The following is a 20,835-nucleotide window of genomic DNA, read 5'->3' on the forward strand; positions in this document are numbered from 1 at the left end:
GATAAAGACTGCATAACAACTGAAGCAGCTTAAATTTTTCACTACTCACTTGTGCGAACGTGATTGAAAAATCACTTCACAAATGTTTTTTCTATCTTGACAACAGCATTTTCAGTAAACTGTTTATCACACATTCACCGAAAGAGGGGAAGTAGGGAAGTGTTCCCAACGTCATGGGTTCATCTTTTTTCTTCTGTTTTATATTGTTAATTATATTTATTATGTTTGATTATATTATGTAAAATAATATGCTAAGCCTCCGTGGATCAGCGGTAAATATCAGGGCTTATAACGCTAAAAATCGAATTTCAGTACACGTAGATGGTACAAGCAGACGACACAGCGCGTAATTTTGCGATTAACGACAAACTAACATAACAATAACAGTTGTTAAAGGGAATGCACTTTAAATTGCTACAATAAAATCCCTTCATGGTAAAAGTCAGAAATTCAAATACTATAGCAAAGAGAAAATCAAGTATAGTTATCGTGGAAAGTCACATATTCAGAGTGTAGTTGATCTTGCTATTGCGTTTACGTTTAGTATGTGTAATGTTCCTTTATTTTTAATGAGCTTCGAAATAGCAGCAGCAAAACGTGTAGTTTGTTTTCGTTTTTTTTCACAGTAGTAGAAGTCATCAATTTTGTTTATGAAGTAAAAAACACTGTGCGTCACGAAAAAAGGTTTAAGAGAAACTTTGTGTAAGAGATGAATTAGATAGGATGTTAAAAGTAATGGTGAAGTAATAGAGTTTGGTCGATGACGCTAAGGAAGTAGATAGAATGCGAATTACATTGTTAAATTTTGTAGTAAGCAGGTATGAAGTCTCTACGGCTGTCCATGTTTGTAAAATGATATAAAGATAGAATAAATAGTTTAAGGCATATAATTCTTAAAACCCAAAGATGATAATTTGAAACTAGTTAAGTACTATATATATATATCAGAATTAAACTAAACATATCCACTTCAAAAACATATCTGTAGGAAAAAAATACACATTACTCAAATTATTATTTTTTTTCTTCCACCGTAAGTGTCGCTTTAATGTCATTAGATTAGTATAATTTTCCTATTACTACTCAGAAATGCATAGAAGCTCTTACTCTAGCATTTACTTGAGAAACAGAAAAAGGGAGTGGATCATTTTTCGCTGTCAACTTGACCGTTGAACATACTGTCAGTAGAACTTAATCAATTGGTCCCTAGTTGACAACTTTTCCACCAAATTCGATCGATATACATCAAATAGTTTTGGAAATGTTGTTTATACATATAAACTGAGAGAAAAATACTGAGCGAAACTTAACAGTCGCCAAGACTGGAGCAGGAGATAGTAATAATATATATATAAAGCACAGCTATCTGAGATTAAACCTGTTTACCTGTGTAAGCTTACAAATAAGAAACAGTTTTTTTTTTTTGCTTGCAGCTATTACCATAGAAATAACAAAACAATGCATATTTAAAACATTAACTAACTCAGGATGATGAAAATACCAACAGGCAAGACGTATAGCAAAGTAATAGTTCATTCTGTCATAGAGTACTTTGTATGTTTAAGAAATATCATAAATGTAAATATTCTCTGTCTGTTCAAAATTTTCATTTGTTGAGCAAATCTCCATTGGTTTAAGAATTGCTATCATAAAATATAGGTTGTTGACGCAGACTATATTTGGTGATATAAATGTAAGTCTCTGTTGGTGAGTTAAAGAATTAGCTTTTGTTACTATCAGTATTTTCTATTTATTTAACATTTTGAATTTTTGTATCGGCCTGATATACAGTTTTAAAATTGCTATCAGAAATATATCTTGTTAATTATGTTTATATTTAATTCGTTAAAATAAACTTCAAAATACATTTCCTTTGGGGATAAAGTACAAAAGATATATAAAGAATTAGTGCAACATTAGAAGGGCTGTATTACTCGTACAACTTTCCAGATTATAGTGATATCTTCTTTTCTCTCGTTTTTTGGTGTTAAATCTACCATATTCAGTCCCTGTTTCCATTTTAGTTCCGACAAGAAATGCCTGTTTTTTTTCCGAATCTTTGTCAAACCTGACTTTCTTTTTGAATAATGTATTTCAGAAGAAAATCACATTGTAAAATTATTTCTTGAAGCAGGAAAATGCTGCAAACGAACATGATGCGTAATTTAACATGCGCTTGCAAAGGATCATGGGCATAATTTTTTTTATATTTTGGGTTTATTTCAATTAAAGCAGGCAAAATTTACTAGACACTTATCTTCTAATACTTACAGATATTATATACAAAGGTTTCAGAAGAGAAAAACAATTTTTTTTAATCGTCATTCATTTCTACTTTATACAAGGGTTACACTTATGGACCAATTACGTTAAGACCAACAAACATACATAAAAACTGGGAAACCAGTCATCACCCTCACGCCCCCGTCCTCTTCCAATAACACAGAGGAATGCCTGCGGACTTATACAACGAAAAGTCGAGTTACGATACTCGTGGTAGACACAGCGTGAGAAGCCCTTTGTTTATCTTTGTGCTTAATAAAAAACAATAACAACGTTTCTCATGCAACCTAAACTCTTTTGTAACATTTGTTATAACAATTCATAAAATATAAGTGTAAGTTAAAGAGCGCAGTTTCATGTAGTTGTTTTCAGAATTTCAATGCTCTGAAAATGCCGTTCAAACAGGAGCCTATCTTATGAGGTTTGAAAATAATAAGTCACAGGATACTACAGAGGTATCATGAAGATGTATGTGTCTTGGAAATCCTCAGCTGCAACCATTCTATTTGGAGGAATAGGAGGTCTGCGTTATCATGTCGTAGGAAAATAGTCATTCTTTTTTAAACTAGAATTCTTGGTACGCAAAGCGTAAGTAAGCATCTTCAATGTCGTATGCAGTGCAATTGCACAGCTATTTTGACAATACTTCGTTAAGCGTATGTTTAAAGCATTTATTTTTTAAATAATACCCCCTGCAGTCGCCACCTTATAGTTGTACTGTCCATCTGCAATCGCGAAAACTCACAACACACGAAACACGTTGTAAAATAACACGTTGTTATTTTAATGCAAAGCGATAGAATGAGCTATTTTCACGCTGCCCACCACAGGGAATTGGAACCAGGATTTTAGTGTTGTAAATTCGTAATCTTACCGCTAACTCACAGGGGAACAGCCGCCATCAAATAAAAATATTGACATAATAAGGATAATAATCATGGGCCACAGCTTTTACTTAACATGTATGAGCAGAAATGCCATTTAATCCTGAACACATCACTTTATAATACTTCCTGTATTCACTTGTTTTATCAAAATTACATCCAACTCTGAAGTACTTTACGTACGTGTGATCATTGATTACATACTAGTTGTGTCTTTTATCTCACTTGTGAAATAAGTACTGTTGACATTATTTATTTCATAAGTATGATTGTAAAAAATGCATCTAGCATATAAAAATATGTAACTGTGCGCTAAATATTTTGATTATTTTTTCTCGTCTTAAAATTTAAAGAAGTTTCCAATTTCAATATTTGTAAAACATAAAAACGTGGGCTGATTTTTAATTCCATTGTGTTTTTGTCGCAGCGAAGCTGTTACACATTGAAGCGAACAACTTTTACTAATACATAAATAAAATGTAGTTTTGTCTAGTGCGTCCGTATAATAATTTGTATTTCAAAGAATTACATCTACATATCAATATTCTGTTGTTTTTTGGTGTGCTTTTGTGAATGAATTGCATATTTTGTACGTAAACGCTAAGACATTTTCTTTACAGTTCTACTTTGAATGCTTGAATTTCAGAGTAAAAGCCTGAAATTTAACATACTCATTTGACTTTAAAATAGAAATATTGTGATAGTTATAAAAGCATTCTGCAAAATTCCTCTTTTACAAATGTGTTATTTTCTTCGACACTTAAATCGAAACGAAAGATATATCGAAAATCTACAATAACGTATAACACAAGAAATATGTATATACAATGGTTCGTAATATAAATATAATGAAATGATGTTATTTAATGAAGTCTTATCGAGTTGGTTGCGGAGTTATTAAGAATTCGATAATAAATGAACTTTTATATATAGGCTATAAAAAGAAGCCGTCATACAAATAGCTAATAAAATAATAACAAATGTAATGTAAAGAAACTGGATCACAACAAATTGGAGACCAAAATGTAGCATCCTAGCATATTACAGAAGATGTATAACAACACACAAATAAAGGTAACTTCACTGTTAGTCAGGAAAACTGAACTGTGAAATTACTTTTGATAAATCTAATTCAAGAGGTTTTTGTCTTAAGCCTTAAGTATCTTTATAATTACCAGGTTTTGCTGTACCAAATATGTAGATGTATAACAAGGCTTTCTCGTGCACCATATGTTGCTGTTTTACAAGGTTTTGTAGTACCCTGTATATAACTGTATCACTAAGCTTTGTGTTTTGGTTTGAAATGTGTTAAACTTTGTAATTTTCTTAGAGGACTTTTCAATTAATTGGTTGTGTTGGAAATTTCAGTTTTATATTCTTGATTTGAAGTAAATTTTGTGTTTTATCTATAAAAAAATAAAATTTTGGTTGTAATATGTTACCACTGTTATTTACAAAATAAAAATATTATTTAATAACATATAAACACTTTATCAAAAAACACAAAATTGCAAAATTTTACATATTTTTTTTTTATATGTGGATTAAGTTTGAAAATACAAAAGCACGATATTAATTGGTTAATAATAAAAACACGTTGTTCATTGTGTATATTTTTGCATTGTTAAACGTAAAACGATACAATGTGGTATTTTACTGTACCCTCTCAAAGTGTCGAAACCAAAGATTTAGTGTTATAAACTCCCAGAATTATTGTTGAACCAACAGCAATTAAGGCTTGCTGTATATAAAATCGTTTCTCAATAAAAGAAAATATATAATTTTTTTCAAACATAAAGAAAGTCCACTTGAATATTTATATTTCTTTCTTTCTTGTTCATCATAAAGCTACACAATATACTATTTGCACTATGTCCATCCACGGGTATTGAAACCCGAATTTTAGCGTTACAAATATTCTATCTATCTTTGAGAAACCGAAAGGAGATAAGTTAAAAGGATAGAGTGCATCTTCAGTGAAGGAATCATTAGAATCGTATTATTAATAAGGTATTATAAAATATACAACTATAGATAATCACTTAAGAACTAATGTAGTCCAGTAGCTGGCCTGCTTGATTGTGGAACTGATTATTCTTGGTTCCTTTCCATTACCCCCTCCACTCCAAGAAGCAATCTGATGTTAATTCACTGGATCTGTAAATGTGAGATACATGATCAGTGAGTATTTCAGCAAACAGTTTTCCTATTCTCTTCCTTATTAAACAACCTTTTCAATACCTAGTTAATTCTTTCATCACTTTCACTTACTTGTTTGTTCATTTGTTTTGGACTTCGCTTAAAGATACATGAGTGTTATCTGCGATAGCTGTCCTCAATTTAGCAGTAAAAGGCTAGAAGGAAGGTAGCTAGTTATCAACACCCACCGCCGATTCTTGGGCTGCTCTCTTACTAACGAATAATGGGATTGACCATCACATTATAACGCCTCCACGGCTGAAAGGGCGAGCATGTTTGGTGTGACCAAAATTCGAACCAGCGACACTAAGATTACGAGTCGAGCCTATCTAACCAGATGGCTATGCCGGACATTCTACTTACTTTTCCATGAACACTGAAAATAGGTGCAAAGTGTAATGGATTTAAAGCAGTTCCAAGTTAGATCATGAACCTCTCAACAAACAAAATCAACTGTAAATTGTATGCTTACCTAAGCAAACGAAAAAATAAAATATTCTTGAAGCATTTGCTGACCGCTTTACTTGAAAAAGGAAAAATGTTAAGCATCCAAATAAAACATATTGAAAAATTACATTATTAGAAATAAGAGCGTTTCGAGCAACTTTGATACTTTAAAGTTTCGAAGACGAAAGAATAGAAAGCTTATAATTATAATCTATAGGCAAGTAACTATTATTTTCGTACGAATCAGTTATGCAAACAAATTGAAAGTTGATTAAACTTCCCATTTCATGTAATGTTGGTAAATATCAGCGTTGTTTTTTATTTATAATCCACTATGTTTTAATTATTCGTAATAGTTGCCATTATTAGCTTTACGTTTTTAGCATGAAACTTTTGTCTTCATGACGTATTTCAAAGATGAAAAATTGAAGGTTATTATAACCGTAAACAAAAAAACACTAATTTAGTCTGAACAGCCACTCTGATTGTTTTATTAGTAAAATTGTTTCACACCAAAAATTAGAAGTTAATAATTTTTATTCATATAATTCAGTGAAATGTTTATTTTTTCCCTCAACTCAAACGATGTAGAAGTAATATATTAACTGTTGAGGGAACGTCTTAGAATATATTAAAAACTTTATTTAATTTTTCAAGACTTAAAGTTCTTCGTGTAATTTCTGAAACAAACAAATAATATAATATTGACTTCTAATTCTTGCAATGATAAGTTTATTGGGTATATTTACGTAAAATAGAAAATTATCTTGATATCTATATAAATAAACGTGTATTTATTTTTTCTACTTATGTTTAATTACTTTAATACCTTCATAATTTTAACCTCAAAATTCCAATAAATTAATGCTACAAAAATTATAAATTGTTTATTCTTTTCCTATATCTTTTCCTATGAGAAACACCCACTGGAGGCACAGTGGTATGTCTGCGAACTGACAATGCCAGAAACCAGGTTAAGGCAATCCTGATGAACACATGAACCGATAAGAATTTGTTCTTTCATTCCGTAATGGTTACCAACATGATAATTGTCTTTACGAAATGTGTATTTACCATAACTTACGTTTTATCGTCTATAATTCGCACAATACGAAAACAAAACACTTTATACTGCGACGTAAGACGTGCGACTCGTAATCCGAGGGTCACGGGTTCGCGCCCACGTCGCGCTAAACATGTTCGCCCTTTCAGCCGTGGGGGCGTTATAATGTGACGGTCAATCCGACTATTCGTTGGTAAAAGAGTAGCCCAAGAGTTGGCGGTGGGTGGTGATGACTAGCTGCCTTCCCTCTAGTCTTACACTGCTAAATTAGGGACGGCTAGCACAGATAGCCCTCGAGTAGCTTTGTGCGAATTTCAAAACAAACAAACAATCGTACAAATGATCTGAAAACTAGGTGCCGGATGATTAAGGTAGTTGACAAGTTTTATCCAGACAACGTTTAGATTCAGTTTCGTTATCACGAACCTTTGTTTTGGTAGCAAAGTATTTAGAAAACCAAATTCAACAAACTTTTGCTGTAATTGTTGCGTATTTTTTCGTTGTTATTAAATTTTATTGCATTAGTTGTAACTCTGTATTTTTGAAATATTTGTAACTTCTAATTAGTATTTTATTAATGAACATTCACTTAATATTACAAATATATATCTTTGTGTTTGATACGAAAAAAATATCACATGAATAACACATATTGCGTTTTATTTTTACACAGCATTTCGCACTTGTATAATCTAAAACATAAATATACGTGTTTACATTTATCGGCTCTTAACTAAGTATAATACTCTTTAGAATGATTCCAACAACTGTTCTGAGTTGGTAATAGCTTACCAATAGTTAGTTTTGAAAATATATCGATAAACAAGATGCAACAAGATAAATCAAATGTTAAACATTTTCTGTTTTCTTTTTGATTTGAAATAATATTACGTACTACTTTTTACAAGACCTGTAGTTAATAAATCACAATAGTTTCTATTTCTAATGTGAGTAAGATGAGAAATACGAAGTAAATGAACACTGTAAATACCATAAACGTGTTTCTTCTTATTCAAAGCTAAGATCGTTTACATTGTGATAAACTGATTTAACACTCTACCGTGAGAATTTACATGCAGTTTTAATTCTTACAAGTATTCAGTACCAAAAATGCTGTTAAAATCAAAATCATGATTGAAGTTGAGTTTCTAAAGGGACGATGCTTCAGGAAAGTGCAAGATATTTAAATAGATTATTTTGTTCAGACTATTGTGGTTAAGTTAGAAATATGTAAAAATTTAAAATTTTGTACATATTTTAGTTTGACTTGAAAGGTTGTCCACATGGTTTTTGGTTTAAAAGCAGATATCATTAGCTTGGCTAGATCCTCCACCAGCAGAGATGATTCAACTAGAAATGTACTTATGCAAAGCACTAAAACTTCATTTTACAGTTTTACAAGTCTAGTACGACCATCGTTGCTTGAGAAATCTGAGGAAACGTCACGATATACTTTAAGCATTTAGTAATAACGTTTCTTAGATAATACCTTACATGCTTCAGCTAATTGTCTTTAATAAATAATTTTTGTGGTTAAGAGTAATTCGTTTCTGAACACTTGTAGTGACGGAACCAATCAAAATATAAGTTGAAAAATCACAAATTACATGTCTGAATGGAAGTGTAGAATAGCAGTGACGTTTCCTCAAACACAAACCTTTCTTACATCGCCTGGTTTCTATCATAAATATATACTTCCTGTTCAAAACACCTGTAAGAGTATGTTCTCCGTGTGTTTTCGTTGTACAAAGAAGCTCTTGTTCATCAGATGAGTTTGTAAATGTGAAAGTAAATAAATATCTCTATTTTTATTTTATTAACGTTTATAATATGAAATTTAAAATCGTTACTAGAAACACATTATATGGAAATACTTATAAGCGAAATGAGAACTGATATGTGTAACCTTTGATTTCCGCCTACTTGTAATAATTTTGACCAAAAGATATATAGCTCGAAAATTAAAACTTACATAAATAGAGTAATTAAGAGGTATAAATATTAATTGAACTGTAAATGTTATTAAAGTTAAGGGCATATAGATGAATTACTACATCTTTTACTGGTTAAATTAAACATTTATACTGCGTTAAAAGTGTTATTCACTCTATATGTAGATAATAAGTGTTACCAGTTTTAACCATATTACTAATATGATATAACATTTCAGCAGAACCACTAAGGACCTTAACAATTCTTAAAACAATATTCCAAAAACAAATAGAAAACATTAGTTTAATGTTATGTTTCCACTTTCATTTAATAAGAGTGTTTCAGTGAATTTTGCATTGATTTTTTACATCTATGTTGTTTTTTCTAATTTCGTCTAGAATCAATAGGAGTTCAGCAACACTTTATTGAGAAACCTCAAGACACGGAAGTAGTTCAAGGTCAGACAGGAATCCTTCGTTGCCAAGTTGGCAATCTTCAGGGTGCAGTCCAGTGGAGTAAAGACGGTTTTTTATTAGGTAAGAGTAATTTTTTTTTTATTGCTTGCAATAACATATTATAAAAAAATGGTTTCAGATATGCTAATCAGTAAGTTATATAAAAAGACAGCAGAGATAAAGTTGAAGTGACACTGGAGGTATCACAACTACATTCTGACGTTGCGTGATGCTTCCGAAAACTGATTGCTTTTGAAATGGTTGTATAACAAACCTTCCTATGTAAATTTCCATGAACTTTGATCATAAGGATGCGTTAAGATAGGGATTTATATTTTCCAAGACTCGGATATTTAGTGTACTTAATGATATTGGAAAACAAAGGAACATTAACACACATGAGGCACAAGTTGTTTTATTCTAGCAAGAGAGTATTACTTGTGTAAAGAATTATGTAGCCACTATCCTCGTTCAAATTTATCCGGTTATTGATTAGTTTCGTCACACACACACTAAAGATTTTTTTTGTTATAAATTCAACAATTTTTGCATAAAATACATATAAAGTGGCTGAAAACAACTAAAATATATCATAAAACTAGCCCGTTACTGGACAGTAGTGTGGACTTACAACGCTAGAAACTGGGTTTAGATACCCACATATAGAGCCCAAATAGCTCATTGTGTATCTTTGTGCCCAATTACAACCAAATAATAAAAAATATTAAAATGACAAAAGAAATAATAACGTACTTATGCATCATTTGTGAGGGAAAATGTGTTGAAAAATAATTAAATAGCCTCTAGCTTAATATTTAAATTACACGTTTAATTGTTTATATGATCCAGAATTTTTGCCCGTCTAATATGTATCATATGCCACAATTATCCTCAATGACTACGCAAACAGATAATGTGTAACATATAGACATATCTCTATTTTGGTAAATCTTGGCAACACGTTACTATATTTCCTTAATTTGTCAATTATCGGGAAAATATACGGTTTACTACATCAATAAATATTTTTCATTTTATCAACTTAAAATTTATTTGGAAATATTTATAAGTGCACAAAAATCTAAAATGAACGGCATTATTGATTAATTTATTCAAAAATATTTCTATATTTTTCATAGAATATTTGCTTAAGTGAAAACGTAAAAACAACGACATTTTCAAGTTCTTAACAGCTTATCTTATGTGGCAGGTTTGATATCTAAATCATGCTGAATTTAAATTCTGGCGAAAAGAACAAAGGAGTTCACAATTAAAGGTGTTTTTTTTCTTATCATTACCATTGTGTCACTGTTAGATTTTTATTTTTATTTTTTTGCTGGAGCTTAGGTGCTTTTGGTTCTCACTACTGACTCTTAATAGGGCACCTTGTAGCTCAAGAAAACAGTTTACTTGGTATAAGCGCCTACTCCATCACATATTCATTAATCTGGAAGGTAAAAAATAGAATAAACTAAATTTTATATAACAATTTGCTCAGTTGAGAAAACTGTCATATACGTTTGACGTCATTAAAAGGCATTAAACATTAATACTCATGAATAAAACGAACACAAAGCAAATATAAAATATCCAAGTATGAAAATACATACACTTCCCGTCGGTTGACATGTATTTCAGTTTGTTTAAAATATATTCAACCTATTTTTAAGGTAAATGTGCTTCAAATAATATTATATTTATTATGAATATATATAGCACATAATGATAAGGATTCAATCTTAGGTGTTTCAGTTTTTCTTTTTACTATGAACACTTGGTATTTTTAAAACATCGGGTATTCCCATACGTAATGTCGTTTGTAACACTAAGATTTAAAAGGAGAAAAAACAACTGAAATAACAACTTAAATCAATTATATATTTTGCATCACTTTCAATAACAGTCTACACACCACTCGAAAGATTTTCAATACCACGCTTATAAAAATCAGGTGGTTTTGAGACAAATAAGGTACCATGGCTATTTTGTAACTCATCTATAAAAGTAAACTGTTTTTCACTCAGATGATGTTGCAATTTTCTGAAAAGATGGTAATATAAAGAAGCAAGATGAGAAGATTAAGGGGGATAGGAAATGAAAAGATTAAGGGGGATAGAGAATAAAAAGGTTAAGGGGATAGGGAATGAGAAGATTAAGAGGGATAGGGAAGTTTCTCCCAGCCAAGCTTTTCAAGTTTTCTGGAAGTGATCCTAGCTATGTGTGAACCAACATTGTCATGGTGGGGAACAGCTCCTTTCATATTCAATGCTGGTCTTTTATTGTTTGTTTTTTTTAGTGCAGTGTTTAGTCAACCTCTTTGTTAACAGTATCTCTCAGCAGTGATTAGTCGACCTCTTTGTTGACAGTATCTCTCAGAAGTGATTAGTCGATCTCTTTGTTGACAGTATCTCTCAGCAGTGATTGTCTGGTTTGGTTGTGAAAGCTCAAAGTGAATTACACCACCTTTATCCAACCAAACACTAAGCCAAACCTTCCTAGGGTGCAGGTTCGCTTTTGGCTGTGGTGTAACTAGTTCTCCTGCACTAACCCACTATCGATCGCGCTTAACATTTTGATAACGTACCCATTTCTTATCTTCAGTCACTAGACTGTTCAAAAACGAAACTTGAAGTTCACGAGAATGAAGAGGTATGCAGATGTTTACTCATTCTTTCAGATTATCAGCTGATAACTCATGTGGTACCAATGTTCTAACTTTGAAACTTTACCATGTCATTGCAAATCTCATTGGACGGTGGAAGGATATAAATTGAGTTTCTGAGATAATTCTTCAATAATCATAACACAATATTCCTCACTTGTTGTTAGAAGCAGGTCATTATTAAACTCAACAGGATGCCCAGTGCGAGCTGCATATGTCAAACTTTAGTCACAAGTTGTAAACTGATTTAACCATTTTTGACACTTCCTCACATTCTAAATATCATTCCCGTACACCTCTTTAATTATTCGCGTAGCTTTGGTAGCACGTTTATCTTTTTTGAACTCGTAAAACATTATATGCCTTATGTGCTCCTCCGACACCTTTATGGTAACTGGGGCTTCTAAAATAAATAAAACAGAAACTAGTAAAGAAACGAACTGGTTTACACTTAATGCTATAAAGTCATCCCATATAACTTATGTATCTTTGAGAACAACTTCATTCGGCCAAGAAATATGCATTTAAACTTATTCTATCCCCAAAACGACATAACTTTTGAGATGACCTGATATTTCAAAGCAGTGATTTTTTGTCAGCTACACATATTTCTTTGAAATGGAATACCTTAGATATCTCTAAGACTAGATTTTAATGAACTTGGTATTGTCGATTTATGTTTTTACTTCCACAGTATTGAGTACTTGAGGAATTAATTAGCCAGTCACCTACAGCTCAAAAAGGAACGCTATTAAATCTGTGAATTTTTTATACAACCGGTCATCAAATGATATATTCATGTATAACTATCATAGTTACATTCGAGGATGCTGGAGAAGACCAAAAAATACTTTCTCAATCATTTACAATTTCCAAGAAATCCAATTATACAACCTTTATGCATTATTATATACATCTTGATTTAATCAAAAAGAAATTCACTCAACCCTTTACATGTGTCAAATGGGATAAATACCGGCGATCTGCTAAACTAAGGTTGAAAATGCATTGCTGAAATCGATTTCTTCTTGAACAATTCTAACAGCATTTAGCAAATGAATTTGATGTAACTTCCAATGACACAGAGCTTCACCCAACATCTTTAAAAAGTCCATAGAAAGTGCAAGAAAACGTTTGGAGCAGTAGTCAATGTTACAAGATAAACAGGATGATAAACGACTTGTCTTTTTTATCACCAGTTCCATGTCTTTCCTAGACAAAGGAAGAAACTTCAATTTAAGTATGAAACTAGTGCTAGAAGAGGTAGACTGTTTACACTCTTGTTTCTTTTGTAATATTCATTACTTTGCAAGCGATTTATTACATATTCTATGCGCTTTCCGAGTACAAATTGCCTACATCATATTCGTTTAAAATCTGCATCATTGGAGATGTCATCAGATTCATTTGACAACTGTTGTTGCAGTTGTTCAACAACGTATTGATAAAAACGCTCTTCCTCCGCGTCCTTGAATGTAACCGTGTTAGTTCTACTTGAATACAGCAGTTGATGACTCGTCAAGCGACAATTCATAGCTTTAACGTTGTGCCATTTGTATGAGCTGCAAATGACTAGCTCAGTAGTTGTTTAAATTGTCGATACAATGGAAGTTAAGAGATAAATAGAAAAAAAATAGATTTAATAGAGAATACTAAAGTCATGAAAAGTAATCTTATAATAATAATGGCTGACTAGTATGCCACGTAGATTTTGTGCTCAATGTAAAGTTTATATTAAAGTTGGTGATAAAGCCCTTCATTGCTCTGGTGAGTGTCAAAAATGGTATCATTTAAGATGTAAGAACTTAACTGAACAGGATTTGGAATATTTAAATGAAATTGGGAAAAGTTATGAATGTGATTTTGTATGAGAAAAGAAAGTTAAGCCTAAATAGTGAAACTCCATTAAGAAGGACTGTGTCCATTTCGTTAGAGGGGAGACAGTTAATCTTGTTGAGAATAGTGAGCTTGATTTAAATATGGGGAGGCAGATATGAAGTGGCTTAAGACAAAAGTTACTGAAATTTTGTCAAGACTTGATGACTTTCACTTAATTAAAGTAAAGGTCGAAGAATTAGTGACTTCCTTTCAATATTATTCAGAGAAGGTAGAAACTATGAGTGAGGATATCACAACTTTGAGAGCTGAAGTTAAGGAGTGTAAACAGGAAAATAAAACATTAAAGCATGAAAATGAAGAATTGTGGAAGGAGATGGCAAGTTTTCGGAGGAAGATGTGTGAAGCGGAACAATATTCTTATAACTATAATGTTTTGATTGGAGGTATTCCAGAGAAGCCTAATGAGAATTTGCAAGAAGTTGTTGAGAAGATTACAACTACTTTTGGGGTTGACTGTGCTCCTACAGATATTGACACTGTTCATCGTATAGGAAAGAAAACAACTGAAAATAAGAGTCCGAGACAGATTGTTGTTAAGTTTTGTCGTAAGCAAATTAAATTTGATCTGCTTAAACTTAAGAAAACTAAATTTCGCTCTCTTAATACTAATGATATTAAGGTCTGTAATGAATCTTATCCAGTTTATGTTAACGAACATCTCTCCCATATTATCGTGATATTTTCATGCAAGCAAAACGAAAACAGAAAGATCTTGGCTATAAATTTCTTTGGGTATCGAATGGTAATATTCTTATTAGGAAATCAGAAACTACTCAGCCCATTGTTTTACGTTGCTTGATTGATCTTAATAATTTATAAATACTGCAATGGCTGATGATTTTGATGATATTGTTGGTGTTACACCAACTTTGTCTTCTCTTTCTGATTTACCAAATGTTTTTTCTGTTGGTCATTTAAATTTAATACATGTTAATATTCGAAGTCTTACTCAAAATTTTGACCAATTTCTTGTTTTTTTTACAATCAAGCGTTGTTAAATTTCATATAATAGCTTTTTCTGAAACTTGGTTTGTTGAGGATGGATTTGTTTCCTTTTCGATTCCAGGTTACTCCTTTTATTCTTCATCTTCTGGTCTAAATAAGGCTAGTGGAGTGGCAGTTTTGTTAAATTTGAGATACTGACTATGATAAAAGAAGTGCAGTACATTAAGTCTGATGCTTTAATTTTATTTTGTATGATTCAAAATAAGAAATTTAATCTCTTTGTTGTTTATCGATCTCCTAGATTACCTGTATTGAAATTTATTGATGAGCTTTCATTAGAATTGAATTTATACAAATATGATATTAATATACTTGTTGGTGATTTTAATATAGATGTTTTGACATTTGATGATGTGTGTTATAAAATGCATATTTTAAGTTTTGTCTGAGAACAATCTTCGTATTATTATTTCTTCTCCTACACGGATAACCAATGTTACTAATTCTTGTATTGATCATTTTTAATTAGTGGAAATACTATTAAAATTGTTATTCTTATATTGTTGAGAGTTTTTTGACCGATCATTTTCCAATTGTTTTATGTATAGACATTTTATCGGATCTAGAACATGTCTCAAATGTTCAAAAGATTAAGTTTAATGAATTGAGTTCTTGTTTGAATTTTTCAGATTGGTCCTGTGTTATGAATTGTTCTGATGTTAATGTTGCTTATGATAATTTTGCTGAAGTGTTAACTGATTGTATTCAAAGTTGTACTACTACTGTTTCTGTGTCACGAAAGTTTAGAAAAATTAAGCCATGGATTACCAGTGAATTGGTTTTGTTAATAATTAAAAGAGATAAGTTAAAAAAGAAAGTACATCAATTTCCTGATGATATTTATCTAAAGATTAGATTTAAGTGTTTAAGGAATTATGTTGTTAGCTTGACCCGTAAGACTAAATGGACTTATTATCATAACCTGTTTAAGAATGCTAAAACTATTAAACAGAATTGGAATATTGTTAACTCTATTATTGATGTTAAAAAAAAATAAGAAATTTTGTAATTTTGGTACTACTGATTTATCTGATTTGAATTATTTTTTTGTTAATGTTGCTAAATCTACTTGCTCCAATCCTAAATTTTGTTCTCAGGGCATGCCTCCTGCTCCTTCTTCTTCTTGTTACCTATATCCTGTTACTGTATCTGAAACTATGAATAATATTTTCTCCTTATCAAATTCAGCTTCTAATGGTGTAGATGGTGTTTCGGTTAAGATTTTGAAAGCTAATGCTAATCTTTTGCACCAATTTTGACTTTTTTAATTAATTTATCTTTTACTCAAGGAAGTTTCCTAATGCTTTAAAGTTATCATTGGTCATTCCTATTTATAAATCTGGTAATATTTCTGATTTTACGAATTATAGACCTATTTCCTTATTAATACATTTCTCTAAACTATTTGAAAAATCTATGAAGATTAGAATTTTATCATTTCTTGATAGACATTCAGTTTTGTCTCCTTCTCAATTTGGCTTTCGGCCTGGGCTTGGAACGGAGGTTGCTGTTGCTGAACTTGTGGGAAGTATTACAGAAGCTTTGGATTCTGATCTTCATCCAATTGCTGTTTTTCTTGACTTAGCCAAAGCTTTTGATTCTGTTAATCATAAAATATTGTTAAATAAATTATCTTATTATGGTTTTAGAGGCATTGTTTTTGATTGGTTTTTTCTTACTTTCACAATAGAAAGCAATCAGTTTGTATCCATAATAATTATAGTGATTGGCTTACAATTAATGTTGGAGTACCACAAGGTTCTGTTCTGGGCCCTTTATTATTTCTCATTTATATAAATGATATTCTTTACCAACAGTTTTTGGAGATATCCAAGCCTATGCCGATGATATTGCTGTTGTTTATAGTAAGCCAAATCTAATTAATGAAGCCATTATTTCTAGTGATCTTAATAAAATTAAAATTGGCTTTTCTGTAATGACTTATCCTTAAATATATCTAAATCTTTTCTTCTTCAGTTTAACCTTTATGGTGTCATTCCAGCTTTTCCTTCTATTTTTTATCATTCTAGTGATTGTTATACTTACCCTAATTGTAAGTGTCCCAAATTGACTCAAGTTTCCTCTGTTAAATATTTAGGAATTATTTTAGATCGAAAATTAAATTGGCAATTTCATATTAATTCTTTAGTTAATAAATTAAAATATAGTTCTATGCTAATTTTTGAACTTAGTCATTGTGCTCCTTATCATATTTTGTTAAGTGTATATTATGCTCTCTTTCAATCTTTCTTACAATATTGTATTTCAATTTGGGTGGCACATATAAGACTTTTTAATTCCTATTCACAAGTTGCAAAAAAAGTGTTTTCTCTCTTATTTTTACTCATAGGCTTGATACCGATTTCAGTAAATTTAACTCCCCTCTTTCATATGATAAACTTTATTTATATTTTTTAGCTTTATCTACATTGCATGTTTCTTTTAATAGGCCTTTTAAAGTCACTTCATATTTTACACGACTTCAATCTTTTTTTCCAATTAATGTACCCACACCACGTAAAACAGTTACACTTCATCAATATCTTTATTTGGCACCTCGTATTCATAATTTTATTCCTTATAGTATAAGATCTTCTATTAATCGTGTTAATCAAAAGAAATACTTAAAACAATGGATCTTAAATACTGATGATAATATTCTGGGAACTTTACATTGATTTTGTAAGTTTTGATTTTACATTTTTATGTGTTTAACCATCACAGGACGAGTTAACTCTTTGTTGATGGTTTTATAATGATATTTGATTTTTTGTGTCTAATTTATTGCTTAATAAATTTATTATTATTATTATTATTATTAACGTTGTGCCATTTGTATGAGCTGCAAATGACTAGCTCAGTAGTTGTTTAAATTGTCGATACAATGGAAGTTAAGAGATAAATAGAAAAAAAAAATAGATTTAATAGAGAATACTAAAGTCATGAAAAGTAATCTTAGAGTAAGGTAAGTAATGTTACTTCACGGAACTATGCGTAATTAACAAATGTAACGAATTTACTGTTATAACTAATTTTAATTTCTACTTTTTTTCAGTTTAGTGCATATATATTGTTATATGTGCATTGCGCAAGTTCTGCCTGTTTTCTATAATTTGTAGATTTTTTATCATAAGAAAAAAACAGTAAGTTACTAGTAATGTATGTAATACTTGTGATTGAAAGTATTGTTGCCAACTGAACTTTCGAGAACGTCTCATTAAAACGTTTATAAATCGACGTGCCAAGAGACTGTAATTTAATAGAATGTAATTTCTATTTAACTACAGTCAGTACAATAAAAACTTCGGAAGCTCTAATTGTAATTAATACTTATTAATCGAAAAACTACAGATATTAGATCAGGAATTATTGTAGATTTTAAAGATTACGAATCATTTAACTTCCGTTAATTATCTTCGAACGTTAGTATTTCCACGAGTACATTAGATATTGTCGTCGGTGAAAAACTTACGTTTGCTTCAAGCTGGCTATCCGTCTAGAGAAGTGTACCTGTGTCTCAACATAGAATCAATTCGCTCTCCGTGAACGTCGAGAGAAAATTCGGCTCTAGATCAGAGAGAACATTTAGCATAGTTTGTATATGAACCATTATGCACAATAACCGTTATTATAAACTTTATTGTTGTTCGTATGTTAAAATATATTTGTGTCAAGAAAGAAAACTGTGTGTATCAATTTTGTCAGCAAATATCTTAAATTTAATAGATAGACATTTAATTACCTTCTAAACTAAAATTAAAATTTCCGGCTATTTGAGACCTTAATAGCTAGTGTACGTGATATAGTAAATGGGTGACTCTTCCGAGATAAATTACAAGACATAACCCAACACAATATCCGTACTTGAAAGTATGCCATGAATATTAAGTTAAGAAGTAACGACTTGTAACGTCAAGAGAAGGTATTAAGATTAATGTGATATGGGCATGCGCAAAGGATATATTAGGGCAGTTCACTAACAAGGGCAGCAGAGGGAAAAGTGAAAAGCAGGCGGCGGACAGGAAGCCTGGGGAAAAGATAGAAGAATTGCATTAAACAGTAAAGTGATCAAGTAGGCCCTCATGGTGAACTAACTATAAATTTAAATGCCAAAGAATGAGGAGACACCCCGACCCCACATGAAGGAATTAAATGTAGATGTAAAAGTAAAGTTGTGTTGTTAGGAAAGCATTTACTAGAAACAAATTTCATTTATTGACTAGTTTGAAAAAAACAAACTGAAGTGGTGCGTATTTATTAGAAAATATCATGTCATATGAAGTCTACGTACCTTATACCCAGACGGAACTTATTTGTAATGTATTTGGATACTCAGATATTTTATATTTGATCTGTGTTCATTTTATCTGGCTTACACAGAGCGTTCGTGGTATCAGGAGACGTGAGGCTCTTTTATGACATTAATGGCGTGCGACAGTTTTTTAAATTGAACAGATGGTTGTGAAAAATATAGTTAATTTAATTTTTCCCTACCCATTTGATGGTTATGTCATGCATTAGACTAGAGCAGTGATGTGCAGGTACTTTTAAGGCGCCTCCTTCTCAAAACATGCGTTGTGTTGAGCTCTCGTACCCCATAAAACCCTGTTATGTACATACTGTGTGTATATTTTCCTATTTTAGTTGTTGTTACTATATTACTTAATAGTAGTAATGTTTGTACAGTAGTTCTTACAACATTTTTTTTTTTAATTTGTACTTTCGCATGTAATCTAAATGCTTCTATATTGCACGCTCTTGGTAACGACTCCTCACACTTCCTTTGAGGACATGTTGTAAAGTTTACTTGCGACTGCGCTCTTCTCCCTATAAAAAGTTAGTCGGAGACAACAAAAGCAACACATCTGTAGCGAGTAAGCGAATCTCAAACTCACCAGCCTCATAGTGGTAATGACAAAAGCATCTTTTATTGTAATCCAACTTGTTCTTTTCGTTAGAATTTAAATGCAGGATAGTTTAGACATCAAGTCTTTTATATAAGGTAAGCTATGTATAAATCACATATGTTGTTGTTTGACATTGATTTCACTAAAAAATATATTAAGTATTCTATAAAAACACAAGCATCGATAAATATTGTGACAGAGTTGACGCAAAATCATATTTATTTTCCATTCTATGCACTTATAAAGATTTTCAAGTCTATTCTGTGTTGTTAAAACGAAAAAAAAAAATAATTCTATAACAAACAACAAGTTTTACCAATGATTTATAAAAGTAAAATAATGCCTCTAGGCTTTAGCAAATTAGATCTTTGGCTATATATTGCACATTATCTGTCACATAGTTAATCAGCATAATTTTATTAATTACTATATGTGTTAAATGACCAATAATGTTTGATTCTATAAACAACTGTTTGGGCAATTCGAAAATTAAATTCAAGGATGTTTGATTATTTTTCAACACTTTCCAGAAAAATCAAACATAAGTTGTGTTATGCTTTCATGTGTTATTCCAAACGTTTCCCTGGCAAATTTCGATTATTTTGAACCACCTCATACTCAGTTTACAGAAAAAAAGAGAAAAGCCTCATTATGGCATCTGCTCTCTCTAACGGATAATTTAACTTCAGATTTTAGCGTTTTAAGTCCATAAATTTAACGTAGTCCCACCGAGGGACCTCAGATTATGTAACTATTATTGAAATTAAAGCCAAAAATCTTTATCAGGTATGTGACGATATTACACAACAACCTGATGACTCTGAATGTGCCGTGAGAAAAGAAATTGTGGATGTTTTCAAGAGACCTTTTTGCGCAAACTCTGTGAGGATATTGACTGCTTAACTCTACCTTAAATAAGTAATACTTCTTTTGATAAAGGGAAATTTATTTTCTAGACACGTATTTCATTTCAGCATATGACCTATATCTAACATAATCATGAATGATCTCCGTCTGAAAAAAAAAGACATAAGTCATGTGTACACAAATTTTTTCTACAACATATCCATTCACGTTCAAGCCTTCCATACCTCAGGAA

General features: G+C 31.1%; 1 protein-coding gene across 1 annotated transcript in view; it reads left to right on the plus strand.

The window, feature by feature from the left end:
• Positions 1–20,835, plus strand: part of LOC143238036 (nephrin-like) — a 154,318-nt gene that overhangs the window by 39,443 nt on the left and 94,040 nt on the right. Inside the window, exon 2 of the mRNA XM_076477934.1 lies at positions 9,207–9,344. Within this exon, the coding sequence (XP_076334049.1) occupies positions 9,207–9,344 (138 nt within the window). The remainder of the gene's footprint in view (positions 1–9,206; positions 9,345–20,835) is intronic.

Source organism: Tachypleus tridentatus, chromosome 13 (assembly GCF_004210375.1).
Source record: "Tachypleus tridentatus isolate NWPU-2018 chromosome 13, ASM421037v1, whole genome shotgun sequence".
NCBI lineage: Eukaryota > Metazoa > Arthropoda > Merostomata > Xiphosura > Limulidae > Tachypleus > Tachypleus tridentatus.